The sequence below is a fragment of the Silurus meridionalis genome, chromosome 25 (assembly GCF_014805685.1).
Source record: "Silurus meridionalis isolate SWU-2019-XX chromosome 25, ASM1480568v1, whole genome shotgun sequence".
NCBI classification, from domain to species: Eukaryota; Metazoa; Chordata; class Actinopteri; order Siluriformes; family Siluridae; genus Silurus; species Silurus meridionalis.
The window spans coordinates 10,163,001-10,175,392 of NC_060908.1; the positions used below are offsets into that span (position 1 = coordinate 10,163,001).

The window sequence follows — 12,392 nt, forward strand, 5'->3', positions numbered from 1 at the left end:
TTGCCATTTGAATTGAATTTTCATTTCGGTGCATCCCTAAATTATTATCGTTGGTGTGGCCCTCTGACACAATTCAGGTTTCTCGTGTGGCCCCTTGTAAAAATTAATTGCCACCCCTGCGGTATATTCATCTCACGCATATGCGCATTTGACAAAAATACCGTATTGAACTGAAGCGAAGTGAACACACACATAAAAAAACCCACCAAGTCCTTGTTTTCTACCCTGAAACACGTGAAATCAAAGCATCTGTTCTGACTGACACTCATGTGAAAGAATTGCTTCGAGTGGCAACAGCGGAATACGAGGCAGATTTTAAGGGAATTGTTCAAGGCAAGGAATGCCAAAAGTCCCACCAAGTAACATGCATAGTAAAAGAAAAACGCTATTGTAAATTATTATATTTTTGTTTGTGGACTTTTGATGTTCATGTGTGCCCATGTGTATGATGTGGCTCTTTGCGGTAACACGGTCAAAAATGTGGCTCTCGGTCTCTGACTGGTTGGCCACCCCTGATCTATGTAAACATGCTCTGTTCTAGAGCTTCTGTGTCTGAGCTGAATGTATGTACAAAAAAATAGGCACTGGGTAAAATGTGCATAAAAACAGAATGCAATGATTTGAAATTCTCATAAACCAATATTTTATTCACAATAGAACATAGAAAACACGATAAAACAAATTGTTTTTAGGATTATTTTAAGAAAAAAATAATGCGGTTTTACATCTGATGGCTACAACATCTCTCAAAATTAATTTACCACTGTGTAGCATCCCCTCTTCTTTTAACAACAGTCTGTACACATCTTGGAAATGGTACTTTTCCAGATGTGCATGCTACCCAATCCATAAAAAGTAATGCACCCCTATCATCACAGATGCAGACTTTTAAACTGAGTGCTGATAAGAAGATGGATACACTGTCCATTGTTTCTATGATTGTATGATCACAGAACAATTTTCGACTACGAGTTATTTTCATTGCAGATTAATGACTTGTAATACCAAAAAAATGTAATACCACATGAGGGTCCCAAAATCACAAGCACTCAATATTGCCTTGTCCCTTGCACACAGAGATTTCTTAAGATTTACAATTATTTTGATATTATGTACTGTGGATGATGAGAGATTCAATTTTATATAGATTTTGATTATATTGATAGATATTTACATCATTCTGAAATAGTTTTGCCCCCATCCAAACTATTTTAAGATGTGGTATGGCTATCAAGTTCAAAACTGGCTTATTTCTTCCTTACAATAGTACATTTACTTAGTTTAAACATTTGAACACCTGCTTTTTCTAAAAAAAAAGTTACTATAGTTATCTAGCAGTTAAAAGATGAGCATGCTGATAACCCTATAATTCTATTGTAAAATTCCTCAGATAAAATTTGTAAGTTGAAATGAAATGCTCTGATCAAGCATTTCGTTTAAGAAATTAATCAGATATCCTCTTCTAATGAAGCTGCTGTTGCTGCTTAGCAAAAATTGTACCCTAATTTACAACCCAGTGATCCCTTTTTTCTACTATCTTAAGATCATATGGTTCCATATGATTCTACTCTGATGACACATAACCCAGAAAATTACAATTAAAAAAAAAAAATTAAATAAATAAAAAAAGAGTGAATTTGGGGTCAACTATAGGTAGTAGCACTTAGCCATCCATTATAATTCGGGAACATTGTGCAGAGCATGGCACCTGCTCATGGTGCAGACAATATAATTGAATTGGATTACCCTACATATTCCAGATTCTGTCTGATAATTTGGATAAATGTTTAAAGATGTGAGGGAAAAACAGTGGCTCTACTTTCTACACGAAATTCAGAAACATGGATACAATGTGAGAATTTTTTAATAGCTCATCATGAATAGATTGTTGTTAAAGAAAGTTGAATGATTAACTGGTTCTTAATTTAGTTAATATGAGATTAAAATCTATCTTTAGGCATTATATCAATCGTCCATCCTGTTATGAAGGGTTGAGAGGATAACCTCTCAAGTACAAGATAAATCCATAAAGTCTTCTTAGCTCTTCTGTAGCTTAAATCTGGGTAGCCCAATCAACACCATCAATCATCCATTACTTCAGCCCTGTTTTTACATTCAGTTAGCTCACTAGGACAATTTTTGCTCTAATCATCCTGCTAATTATCATGGTTAAAGATGCAGGAGAGTGAAGGGGGACATGATGATGATGTGCTGAAATTTCAGGTTCCACCAGCCAATCTCCAAAAAGCAGACTTTGACTTCTATTCTACTCTGTAAAAGCATTCTTTACTCAATAATGACAAATTCTAAGGTTCTCTACAGTTGTAATATGGTTAAACTGTACAAGCATATCTCAGCTTTAGAGAATATGTTAAATCGTCAAGAGGAGTACTTATTGACTGGGATGGCTTTTGTAGAGACCAACGAAACTCACCACCACTTATTCCTAAAAGCTAATGTTGGAGCCTGCAGAAGCAATGATTGCTTTGTTATAACCAAAAACTGTACTAATTAGTGTTTTATGTGATATAACTGGCTATGATTTGTCTTTTCAAAAGAATGTCTCTCATTTCTTTCAAAGACATACATTTCCACAGCATACACAGCTGCAAACCCCAGTCAGGTTCTTGTACCAAAGACAGCATGCCTTACACCCTTCAATAACAACAGACCAGTGTCCTCTAGGTCTAACACCCTGGACGAGTTTAATTTTATACCGATTTGCGACAAAGATTGGCTAATCACTCTCCAGGACTTGTACCATACAAGAACCAGAAACCGTGCAGAAAAAAATCATTAATGACCCTTCACACCCTGGACACAACATCTTTCAGCCCCTCCCTTCTGGCAGGCACTATAGAACTTTGTTCACCAAAACTGCCAGACACAGGAACAGTTTCTTTCCCCAAGTAATCACCCTCACTAACAACTGACCATAATTATATTCCCTGCTCATATCTATCTAAGTACCGCACAGAGCTGCAGAGCTGTCAGTCAACACATTATCTGTATATGTTGCACACACTATGGCTACTATATATTGTAAAAAGTTTTATAGTAAAGTCTCTATCATACCTGACACACAATACTGTCATACACACTTTATGTACATTACTGATCTGTATCCCTATTTATTACCCACACTATCTATACTGTCTCACATTGTCTGTATTGTCTTGCATAGTCTGTTTTTGTCTTGTCTTTTATGTTTTGTCATGTATAGGTTTTATTTATGTCTGTACTTTTGAGCCACTAACAGCGTTAGTGACTCAAAACTTGGCCAACACACTTGGCCAATAAACCTGAATCTGATTCTGATCACAGGACACAAAGTACTCCCAGTACTTTGTGCATCATTTCCTTATGGCAGATGATCAACTGGCATTTGGAAAAAGCTGACAATACTGTGAGTGTACTATTCATTGATAAAGTTAGCGTGTTTAACACAGTCATATCTGCTTAGTTAAAAACACAAGGTGGAGTGAGTTTTAGCTACACCCCAGTTTATTGTATATTTGCAGAATAATGTGTCGCACCAGGTACTGAGCAGCACAACAGATGATGCTGACTAAAGTGCTGCTTATCATGGAAAATGTTTCTTGCTCCCTTTACAAAAAACAAATCATACAGTGAAAACTTCCAGCCGCAGTCTGAATCCAGCAAATCATTAAAACACAGTATGACTTATGCTTACTGATATAGGCCAAAACATACAACACCATCATGTAGTTCAATCCTGTCTTTCTTAAATATTGAGAAATAATTTCCCAATTGACCACTTCAACATCTGTACAATGCATGGCTAGATGTAAAATGTTATTATATAATAATAGTAAATGTGGAAGTGGAATGTTCCAAGCACTTCTTGGTTCTACTTAAGTTTAAAACAAGTGTAATAATTCCTCATACATAGTACTTCATAGGTCAGGAGAAGGGAACCATGTTGGCACTTTTATAACCGTACGAAAAACCAACCAAACAAAATACAAAGTTGTTTGTACAAACTCCATTTTTTCCCGCACCAAATTCTACAAATTGGACTGTGCAATTGAGATATGCCCAATGTCCCCAATTATATTACTATGATGTATTTATAAAGCAAATTATTCCTATATGAATCACATAGTTGTCTGAGAAAGTAAAATAAATAAATAAATAAATAAATAAATAAATAAATAAATTAATTAATAAATAAATAAATGCATTTAAAAACTGGCAACACTGTAGAATTCTTTGATGAGGTTAGTTTGAATTCTCTCACATCACTCTCTTACATCATTGTTGAGGAACTTTGGCTCACTTTTCTTTACAGTTTTGCTTTTGTTCATTGAGGCATTTGCTTAATTACAGCTCTCTTAAGGTTCTGCCACAGCATTTAGTCCGACTGAGGTATGGACTGGACAAATTAGTTTGGGTTCCTTTTCAGCCATTTTGTTGTAGATTTGCTAGTGTGCTTGGGATCATTGTCCTGTAACATGACCAAATATTGGCCAAGCTTTAGTGGTCAGATAGATGGCCTTACATTTAACTCTACTTTGTTATACAGAGTTGTTCATGGCCAACTCAATGACTGCAAGTTGCCCAGGTACTATGGTTGCAAAACAAGTCCAAACCATTACCCCTCCATATACTGTGCATGACAGTTAGTATGAGAGGTTTGTGGCACTGTGCATTATGCCCAAACAGCTTTACAAATGACACTTACAGAAATCTTGTGATTTGTTAAAATCCTACTTTGCAAACCTAAACCTCTTCTTTTTAGAAGCAACACTTCCAAACAAACCATATTTGTTCAGTATTTTTTATAAATGTACTGTCATGAGGCCAGTACAGTCTGAGATGTAACTAGTGATTTTATTTATTTATTTCTCAGAACATTGCATGGTCGGGTCCTGGGGTGAATTTGCTTTAAAGCAAACTGTCTTGAATTTTTTCCATTTGTGATTAATCTTGCTCAAATATGCAAAGCCTTCACTGAAAAGGTTTTCTGAATGGAAGCATTTGTTGCATCAAAACCTGTATATAATGTGCAGCATTGATTGAGCCATTTCAAATGTGCAAGCTGCCCAGTCCCATGAGCACACAGCCCTGAGAGGCCCCAGTGTTAAAGATATGGTGTTCAAGGTGCTGATCCCAATAATATCAGGTTCCCAATCAGGTGCTGAGGGACAATGGTGTTGAATGCTGAACTAAAGTCTATGAACAGCATTCGTACCTATGAAACCTTGTGTTCCAGGTCACTGAGTGCTATGTGGCGTGTGCTGGAGCAGTTTGGGCCATATGCAAACAGCGCATGGCGAGCCTCTCAAAGCACTTCATAATGAGCGAGTGAAACAAGACGTTAGTCAATGAGGCATGACAACAGCACTGCTCAGATATATGTTGAAGACGTCGGTAAGAACATCTGCCAGTTGGTCTGCACATCCTCTAAACAATCTGCCATGAATGTTGTCTGGTCCTGCAGCTTTCTGTGGGTTGACTCTGCATAGAGATTTCCTCACATCAGCTGTGGAGAAATAAATCCCCTGGTCGGTGGAAGGAGGGTTGTCTTCCCCGCTGTCAAGCATAAAAGCTGTTCAGCACATATTGAAGGGAGCTATCACTATTGAAATCAGGTGATGTCCTATAGTTGGTGATTGCTTAGATGTTTTGCCACATGCACCATGTGTCGCAGCTGTCTGTGAAGTGTTTGTGGCTTTACATTACATTGGCTTGAGACAGTTTGGAGTCTTGGGTCTTTCCAGTTATCCACAGTTGCAGCATAAGATGAAGTTCTTTGGGACAGTGACATCAATGCACTTGCTGATGTAGCTGGTCACTGATGTGTACTCCAAGTCGGTGAAGTCACAGTTGATTACACATCCCAGTCAGTACATTTAAAGCAGCCCTGAAGAGCAGATATGACCTTAGCTGGTCAGGTTCTCACCTGCTTTCAAACCGGTTTTGAACGCCTGATGAGTGTTCTGTATGCTGGGATCAGCAAAACAGAGATGTGGTCTTAGTAGCCACAGGTAGGGGACATTTGCTAGCAGTATACTTAAGACCTAAATGGTTTAGCTCCTATGTTTCTATATAGTCTTCTTACATGCTACAATCCGTCACGCTCTTTGAGATATCTAACTCTGGACTTCTAGTAGTTTCTAGAATAAAGGTGGGAGAACATTCCCACATTTAGCTCCTAAACTTTGGAATAGCCTTCTTGACAGTGTTCAGGCTCAGACACACTCTCCCTGTTTGAGCGCATATTAAAGACCTATCTTTTTAGCAAGGCATACACAACACATAACCTTGTTCTCCAGTACATCTAATCAAATGCACATAATCAACTTGTGCTTGTTGATATTATGAACAGCAGCTGTGCTAATTCCTTTTCACTGCGTTTCTTTCTCTACCCATCCCAAGACATCCTGAGGTTGCGCCAGCTCCAGTTGTGTCCCACCTCATGAAGATTATGGACCTTTAACGAGTAGATGCCGAACCCGCAAACATCCCGAACAATATAGAGACATACTAGTACCCTTTGGATCACACTCCATATAGAGTTTTGACATTGGACTTTGAACATTTAAAGGCTCTGTCATGGAGGAGTAGGTGTTGGATCTAAAATTATTTGTTGCTTAGGAGCTCCTGGTTCTACAACATCAACTTGACTGTATAAGACTGTAGAAAGGACATTATTCATAATCACACACTTCGGTGCTCATTATATCTCTCATTATCTGGTGTGTTGTATTGTTTTTAAGATTTATAATCACACTCTTGGTATAACCTAAATGAGGATGGGTTCCCCATTTGAGTCAGGTTCCTAAGGGAGTTTTTCCCTTGCCACAATCTGGGGCTAACTCATCAGGGATAAACACACATAATTCAGTTACAGTTTGTTCTATAATTCTTTAATTAATTCGTAAAGCGGCTTTTGAGACAATGTCCATTGTAAAAAGCGCTAAAGAAATAAACTTCAACTGTTTCATTTTGAAAACTTTCCATGCTTTTGTTGCCTGTCCCAAATATTTTGAGACATTACACAATCAAATTTAAATTTACCTTATTTTTTCATTAAAGCATACTTTGCTTGCGCGCTCTCCGCCACTGGAGAAATTGCTCCTGTATGCGGTTTGCTACGGATTTCTCGCGAGTGACTCTCAAGACTAATCCAGCATTTGTCCCTAAGGTGAGCAAGTCAGATTTTGCCTGCAGGCAGGTGGATTTGCTGTTTTTTCATCCGCCTCCTTTTTTCTCAACTGAGGAGGAGCGGCTTCATTGTTATGTAACGCACGGACAGGGCACAAACTATGTGGACAGGACGAAGGGATTGAGACGGAGTAATCAGCTATCATGGGCTGATTCTCGTAAGGGAATTCTTGTTTCCCAGCAGTGCCTGTCCCACTGGCTAGTGGAAGCTAGCCAGTGGGACTTTGCCGCACACTTTTGTCCAATTTTATAGGCTTTTTATAGGCTATTTTTTATTTTTATTTTTATTAAAATAAAAATAAAAAAATCTAAGGAAAAGAGAAGATGTAAACATCATAACGGGGATGGTTCCTTCGGTGAAGTGTGGAAAGCTCGTGTTAATTTTACCACACATCACTGAGTTGGTTGACACTCCTGCTTCAGACAGCATATCTGCAATACAGGAGTTTTACTTTAGGTAACCCTGGTTCTCTGATAACAGGAGTGAGGTATCAACACACTTCCCTCCTTGCAATGCACAGAAAAGAGATATGTTGAGAAAGAGGCAGGGACCGTCAGCAGCAGTGTATATAGGAAGGCGGGACTCCTGCATCACTGTCATCATTGGTCTGTCAACCGACAGACGTGGTGTGATTGGTGCTTCCAGGATTGGTCACGCCCAAGGCGATTCCCATAGTGAGATACCTTAACTCCTGTTATCAGAAAACCGTGGTTACCAAGGTATCCTAAAGGTCTGTCACCTATCCGGTCCCTGTCGTTCCTCCCACTCTCCCAGAGTGTGCCATAACCACCATGACTGGGTCCTATTGGACTGCACCTCACAGATGCCCAGATTGCCTGGGAAACAATCGCAGACTCCACTTAGTTCCCAGCAGGAGGACTTAAAAAGGGACACACACATATATATACACACACACACACACACACACACACACACACACACACACACACACACACACACACACACACACACTCATTGCTGTGTATTAACCTACTAACGGGTTGTTTGTCTTGTTTATGCTAACCAGTGTTTTACCATGCCATGTTTTAGTGTCTTCACTTTTTTGACCTCTGACTGTTTACCTTGTTTATAATTGTTTGCTACCGGCCTCGACCATTGCCTGTTTTTTTGGATTAACCTTTTTTTAAACAACTTTCTTAAAGCTCATGTCTGGATCCTTTACTCAGTAATCATGCCTAGTGAGCCTGGTTCAAAAACCATTGCATTCTGTTTTTACTGACACTTTATACAGTGTACAAACTTTGGAAATGTGGTTGTATGTTAAATGCTGAATTTTGATGCTTGCTACCTGTGGATGCAGTTCTTAAGCTCCAGGTAGGCCATTCCTGCAGCTGCATCCAAGGCAAACTTTAGTAGCTGTTTTGTTTTGAGGTCTTCCTTCTTCTTCCTCAAAAATGAAAGGAAATCCCCTCCTGACCAGAAAGGAAAGTGAAATGACATATTTTAAGTTGCATATTGTAAAATCAAAAGATGTTCCAGCCAGGTCAATTAATGTTTGGAAAATGTCATTGTTATTTTAGAGGTTTGTTAAAGTATCTGGCTAAATCTGATATTGTAGGGCTATACACTACACAATTCATGCTGCTGCTTCTCTTAGCAGTCACATAGTCAAATAATTGCTAGGGTAACTGTTCCATTAGCAATCACAGTGTCAAATAGTTTGCCAATGAGCAAAATGTTGGCTGAGGAATCTAAAGTGAAGACCTTTGGTTTAATAATAATTATAATAATAAAAATAACTTAAATCCAGACCTAAACTCAACAGAAATATAGAGGCAGGGCATGAAAAGTATTTTAGTTTATGTCATTTGAAATTTGTCCACAAATTGTAATAATTCATAATTTAAAAAAAATCAATAATTGAGACAAGGGGCCAACATTGGATCATGAGCAGTACCTTCTCTTCTCCATTTTCTTCCCATCACTTAGGCGATTTTTGTCATCTGTCCAAATGATGTTCCAGAACTGTATGGGCTTTATTGAAATAATCTTAAAATTTAATCTGGTCTTCCTGTGTTTGGGTCTTGCCACTAGTTTACATCTTGTGGTAAACCTCCTGTAATAACACCATTACAACTGTGTACTTTGACACAGATACTCCTTGTGAAGTTCTCCAATTACTCAGTTGGTTGGTAAACTATATGAGCATACCTGGCACAAGTTCCATCACTATATAAATCGGCTGTCTTTGTGTACAGACTCCTATTAGCTTCACAATGTTGGGATGATCATACTGCTTAAGGATCCTTAAGGATAAAACAAAACACACCATTTAGAAAATCAACTGAATTTCTGACCAAAAACATACTACATTTTAGAAATAAAAGGTAGAATTACCTAATATACAGCACACAAAAAATATTAATATTGTACCCAGTGAACATAATCTATTATGCATAAAGCTGATAGTAAAGCGCATTCACCTTGCCTCTGAAAGAAATTTAATCTTGAGGTCTTGTGGGAGATCCTCTTTACAAGTCTTCACAGCCACAGGTGTCTTATCCTTCAACATTCCTTTGAACACCTCACCAAAATTGCCCTAAATCACAATTTATACCATGGTGATATTTTGTATTTAGATCACATTAAAAAGTGCTTTACAATTCTTTACAATCTAATTATTATAAATTATATTAGTTGGAAAGTTTAGACTTGCCTTTCCTAAAAGTTCTCCAAGAATGACATCCTCATGATTAAGAATCCATTTTTTATCCTTGGGGGAAAAAAAAAAAGCACAAGAAAACTCACAAATTAGTTTTACTAGATTCACAGTACACAAATATTAAATAACCATCATATTACAAATGTCAACTAATTATAACAAACACATCATGAACATAAAACATATTTAATCTTAACTATTAAAGAAAAAAGTGGCATCATTTTAAAAATAATTTTTAAACATGCACTCATTATACAGCAATATCGGGTCATATATCGGTCACTGCATACATGTATATAAAGAACGACAACCACGGATATATGAAAACAGTACAAAAAAACTTACAATTAAAATGTAACATGCAAAATTATTTAAAAAGAGATCTTAGATAATATGTGAAAATAAAATGCAACTCATGGGACATGCATCATAGTCAAAAGTGTGATACCTTTAATACAGGGTTTAATAACATGACTCCAGACTTTTTAGTAATGACTTGTTTTGTAGAGTAATGGTGCTCAATCAGCTGCGGAATGGTGGAATATCCAGTGCCTTCAAATCGATACTGATTCTGCAGAACAACAGACAATGAAACCATGTAAAAATAAATATCCAATAAGAGGCAAAGAAACAACTAAACCATATTTTTAGAGATAGCTTAAGAAATCTTTCGAAATCTTTGCTGACCTGATTACTTGTAGTAATGCAATCCTTTTTAATACCCTAAATTTAATACCCAACATAATAATGTATTTTATATATAAACATTTCCAGTACTCACATCTGCAAACTGAATGATGAAGTGTCTGCGCTGGGCATCTGAGAAGACAGAGAGCACATACTCGCCAGGCTTGCCATGGCTCTCACGAACCAAGAAGTCACCTTGCTGCTTAAGCAGCTCTTGAGCCTCAGTGCGTGGAATCGCCCCATGGTACCACTCCTGTTCCCCCAAAGGCTTATCACTGATGGGGATCACATCAATGAACTTGATGGCAGAAATACAAAAAACAATGTTATTCATGTCAAATTTGTTCATTTTTAGTAATAAATAAATAAAAAGAACAGTGTATATCAAATTTATATAATCAACAGGCGCTGAAATTTATTTGACTGTATTCAGCTAGCAGTTAAAAACTGAAAATGCTAAAGGGCGGGTCATAGCACTTACTGAGGATGAGCCCAGTACAGACTTTGGGGAACGAATAATGCCAGCAATAGAGTGGCGAAGAGTGTCAAACTTTGAAGTTCTGTCTTTACTTTTGTCCTAGTCATTACAAAAAATACATTAATACAAAAATGTCTACATTATTAATGAAATAGATAGAAATAAATAAAAATGTATTTTTAAACAGACCATTGAGTTGATGGATCGTGCATCTTCCTCATAATTGACTACAGCTGGAGGTTCCTTGCCCTCATTCTCCTGCATCTTTTGCTCTAGCATCCTCTTCTGGGAGCTCAATTTGGCTTCTGAGCAGCGTAGGAGCTGCACCATCTGTTTTAATTCTTCCAGCGACTGCTTCTGACTCAGCAACAGCACCTTACTAAAAGAGAGACAATACACATATTACTTTTAAAAAACATTCTTTTTTTTTTTTTTGTAATGTTACAATTCAGGTAATACATTAGAGAGCCACAACTAAGTGTTAAAGTATATACTTAGTTCTGTTACAAAGCAGACCATACACATGTAATTAAAAGGTAACCAAAAGCATTTTTTAAACAACACAAGCTTAGAGATGTACAAAATAATTCGTTTATCACTAGGTACTCAATACATAATAAATAATATTTAATAACACCCACTTTCCATAGATTACAACACAAATACATTGCCAACATGCAATTAAAAAAAGCAATGTTTTCCAAAAAGATTAAAGCAAAATGTGGTTGTCAGATACTGTGCTCTACATACTCTGACTTCTTCTCGAAATGCTTGGTATACTCCTCAATTTTGCTCTGCAGGTCAGCCATTAGGTCCTCCTTACTGCGTAGACTCTTTTGGGTTAACACAAGCTCCTCGGTTGTACACTTTAACCTTGACAAAATCAAGACAAATATGTAGTGAAGCCATACTCCAACAAGGGACTGAAGTTTTAAACACAAACACACCGTTAGCAAAGAGATAATCAACCCTACATATTAACAAATTACTGCAAACTATATTTTGCTCCTCTCAGCTGAAACTGTATCTAGCCAGTTTTAAAAACTGACCATCTATTGGCCAGTGACTGCAGGTGCACATAATTTGACAATGTCCTTCGTATTCCCGCTGCACTTTCAGTCAACACTTTATAACAAATCACGAATAGCCAGGCTAATTTGTGATGAAGAACATGTATGACCGAAACTTAAATGGTAAATAAAAATCTGAAAACTCACATTGCTTGTAAACTTTCTGCTGTTAAATTATTCCATAGAATCTCATTGGCTTGGAGATTCTCTGTTTCCTCTAACAACGAGACATCAAATTCTACATTTGGTTCGTTGGTTTTAGGTGACCTAGAAAAAACAACA

At 37.3% G+C, this 12,392-nt stretch overlaps 1 protein-coding gene across 5 annotated transcripts in view; it reads right to left on the minus strand.

The window, feature by feature from the left end:
- The window catches only part of fer (fer (fps/fes related) tyrosine kinase), a 75,639-nt gene that overhangs the window by 28,130 nt on the left and 35,117 nt on the right, over nt 1–12,392 (minus strand). For 4 of the 5 annotated variants that reach the window (XM_046838731.1, XM_046838730.1, XM_046838732.1 and 1 more), the window contains 10 exons: nt 12,258–12,377; nt 11,791–11,913; nt 11,230–11,419; nt 11,044–11,139; nt 10,657–10,860; nt 10,324–10,446; nt 9,870–9,926; nt 9,637–9,752; nt 9,365–9,459; nt 8,502–8,625 (listed from right to left, as the gene is read on the minus strand). In XM_046838731.1, coding sequence (XP_046694687.1) covers nt 8,502–8,625; nt 9,365–9,459; nt 9,637–9,752; nt 9,870–9,926; nt 10,324–10,446; nt 10,657–10,860; nt 11,044–11,139; nt 11,230–11,419; nt 11,791–11,913; nt 12,258–12,377 — 1,248 coding nt within the window. Of the gene's footprint in view, nt 1–8,501; nt 8,626–9,364; nt 9,460–9,636; nt 9,753–9,869; nt 9,927–10,323; nt 10,447–10,656; nt 10,861–11,043; nt 11,140–11,229; nt 11,420–11,790; nt 11,914–12,257; nt 12,378–12,392 lie in introns of those variants that run through there. The other variant, XR_006924324.1, reaches the window with a different exon arrangement.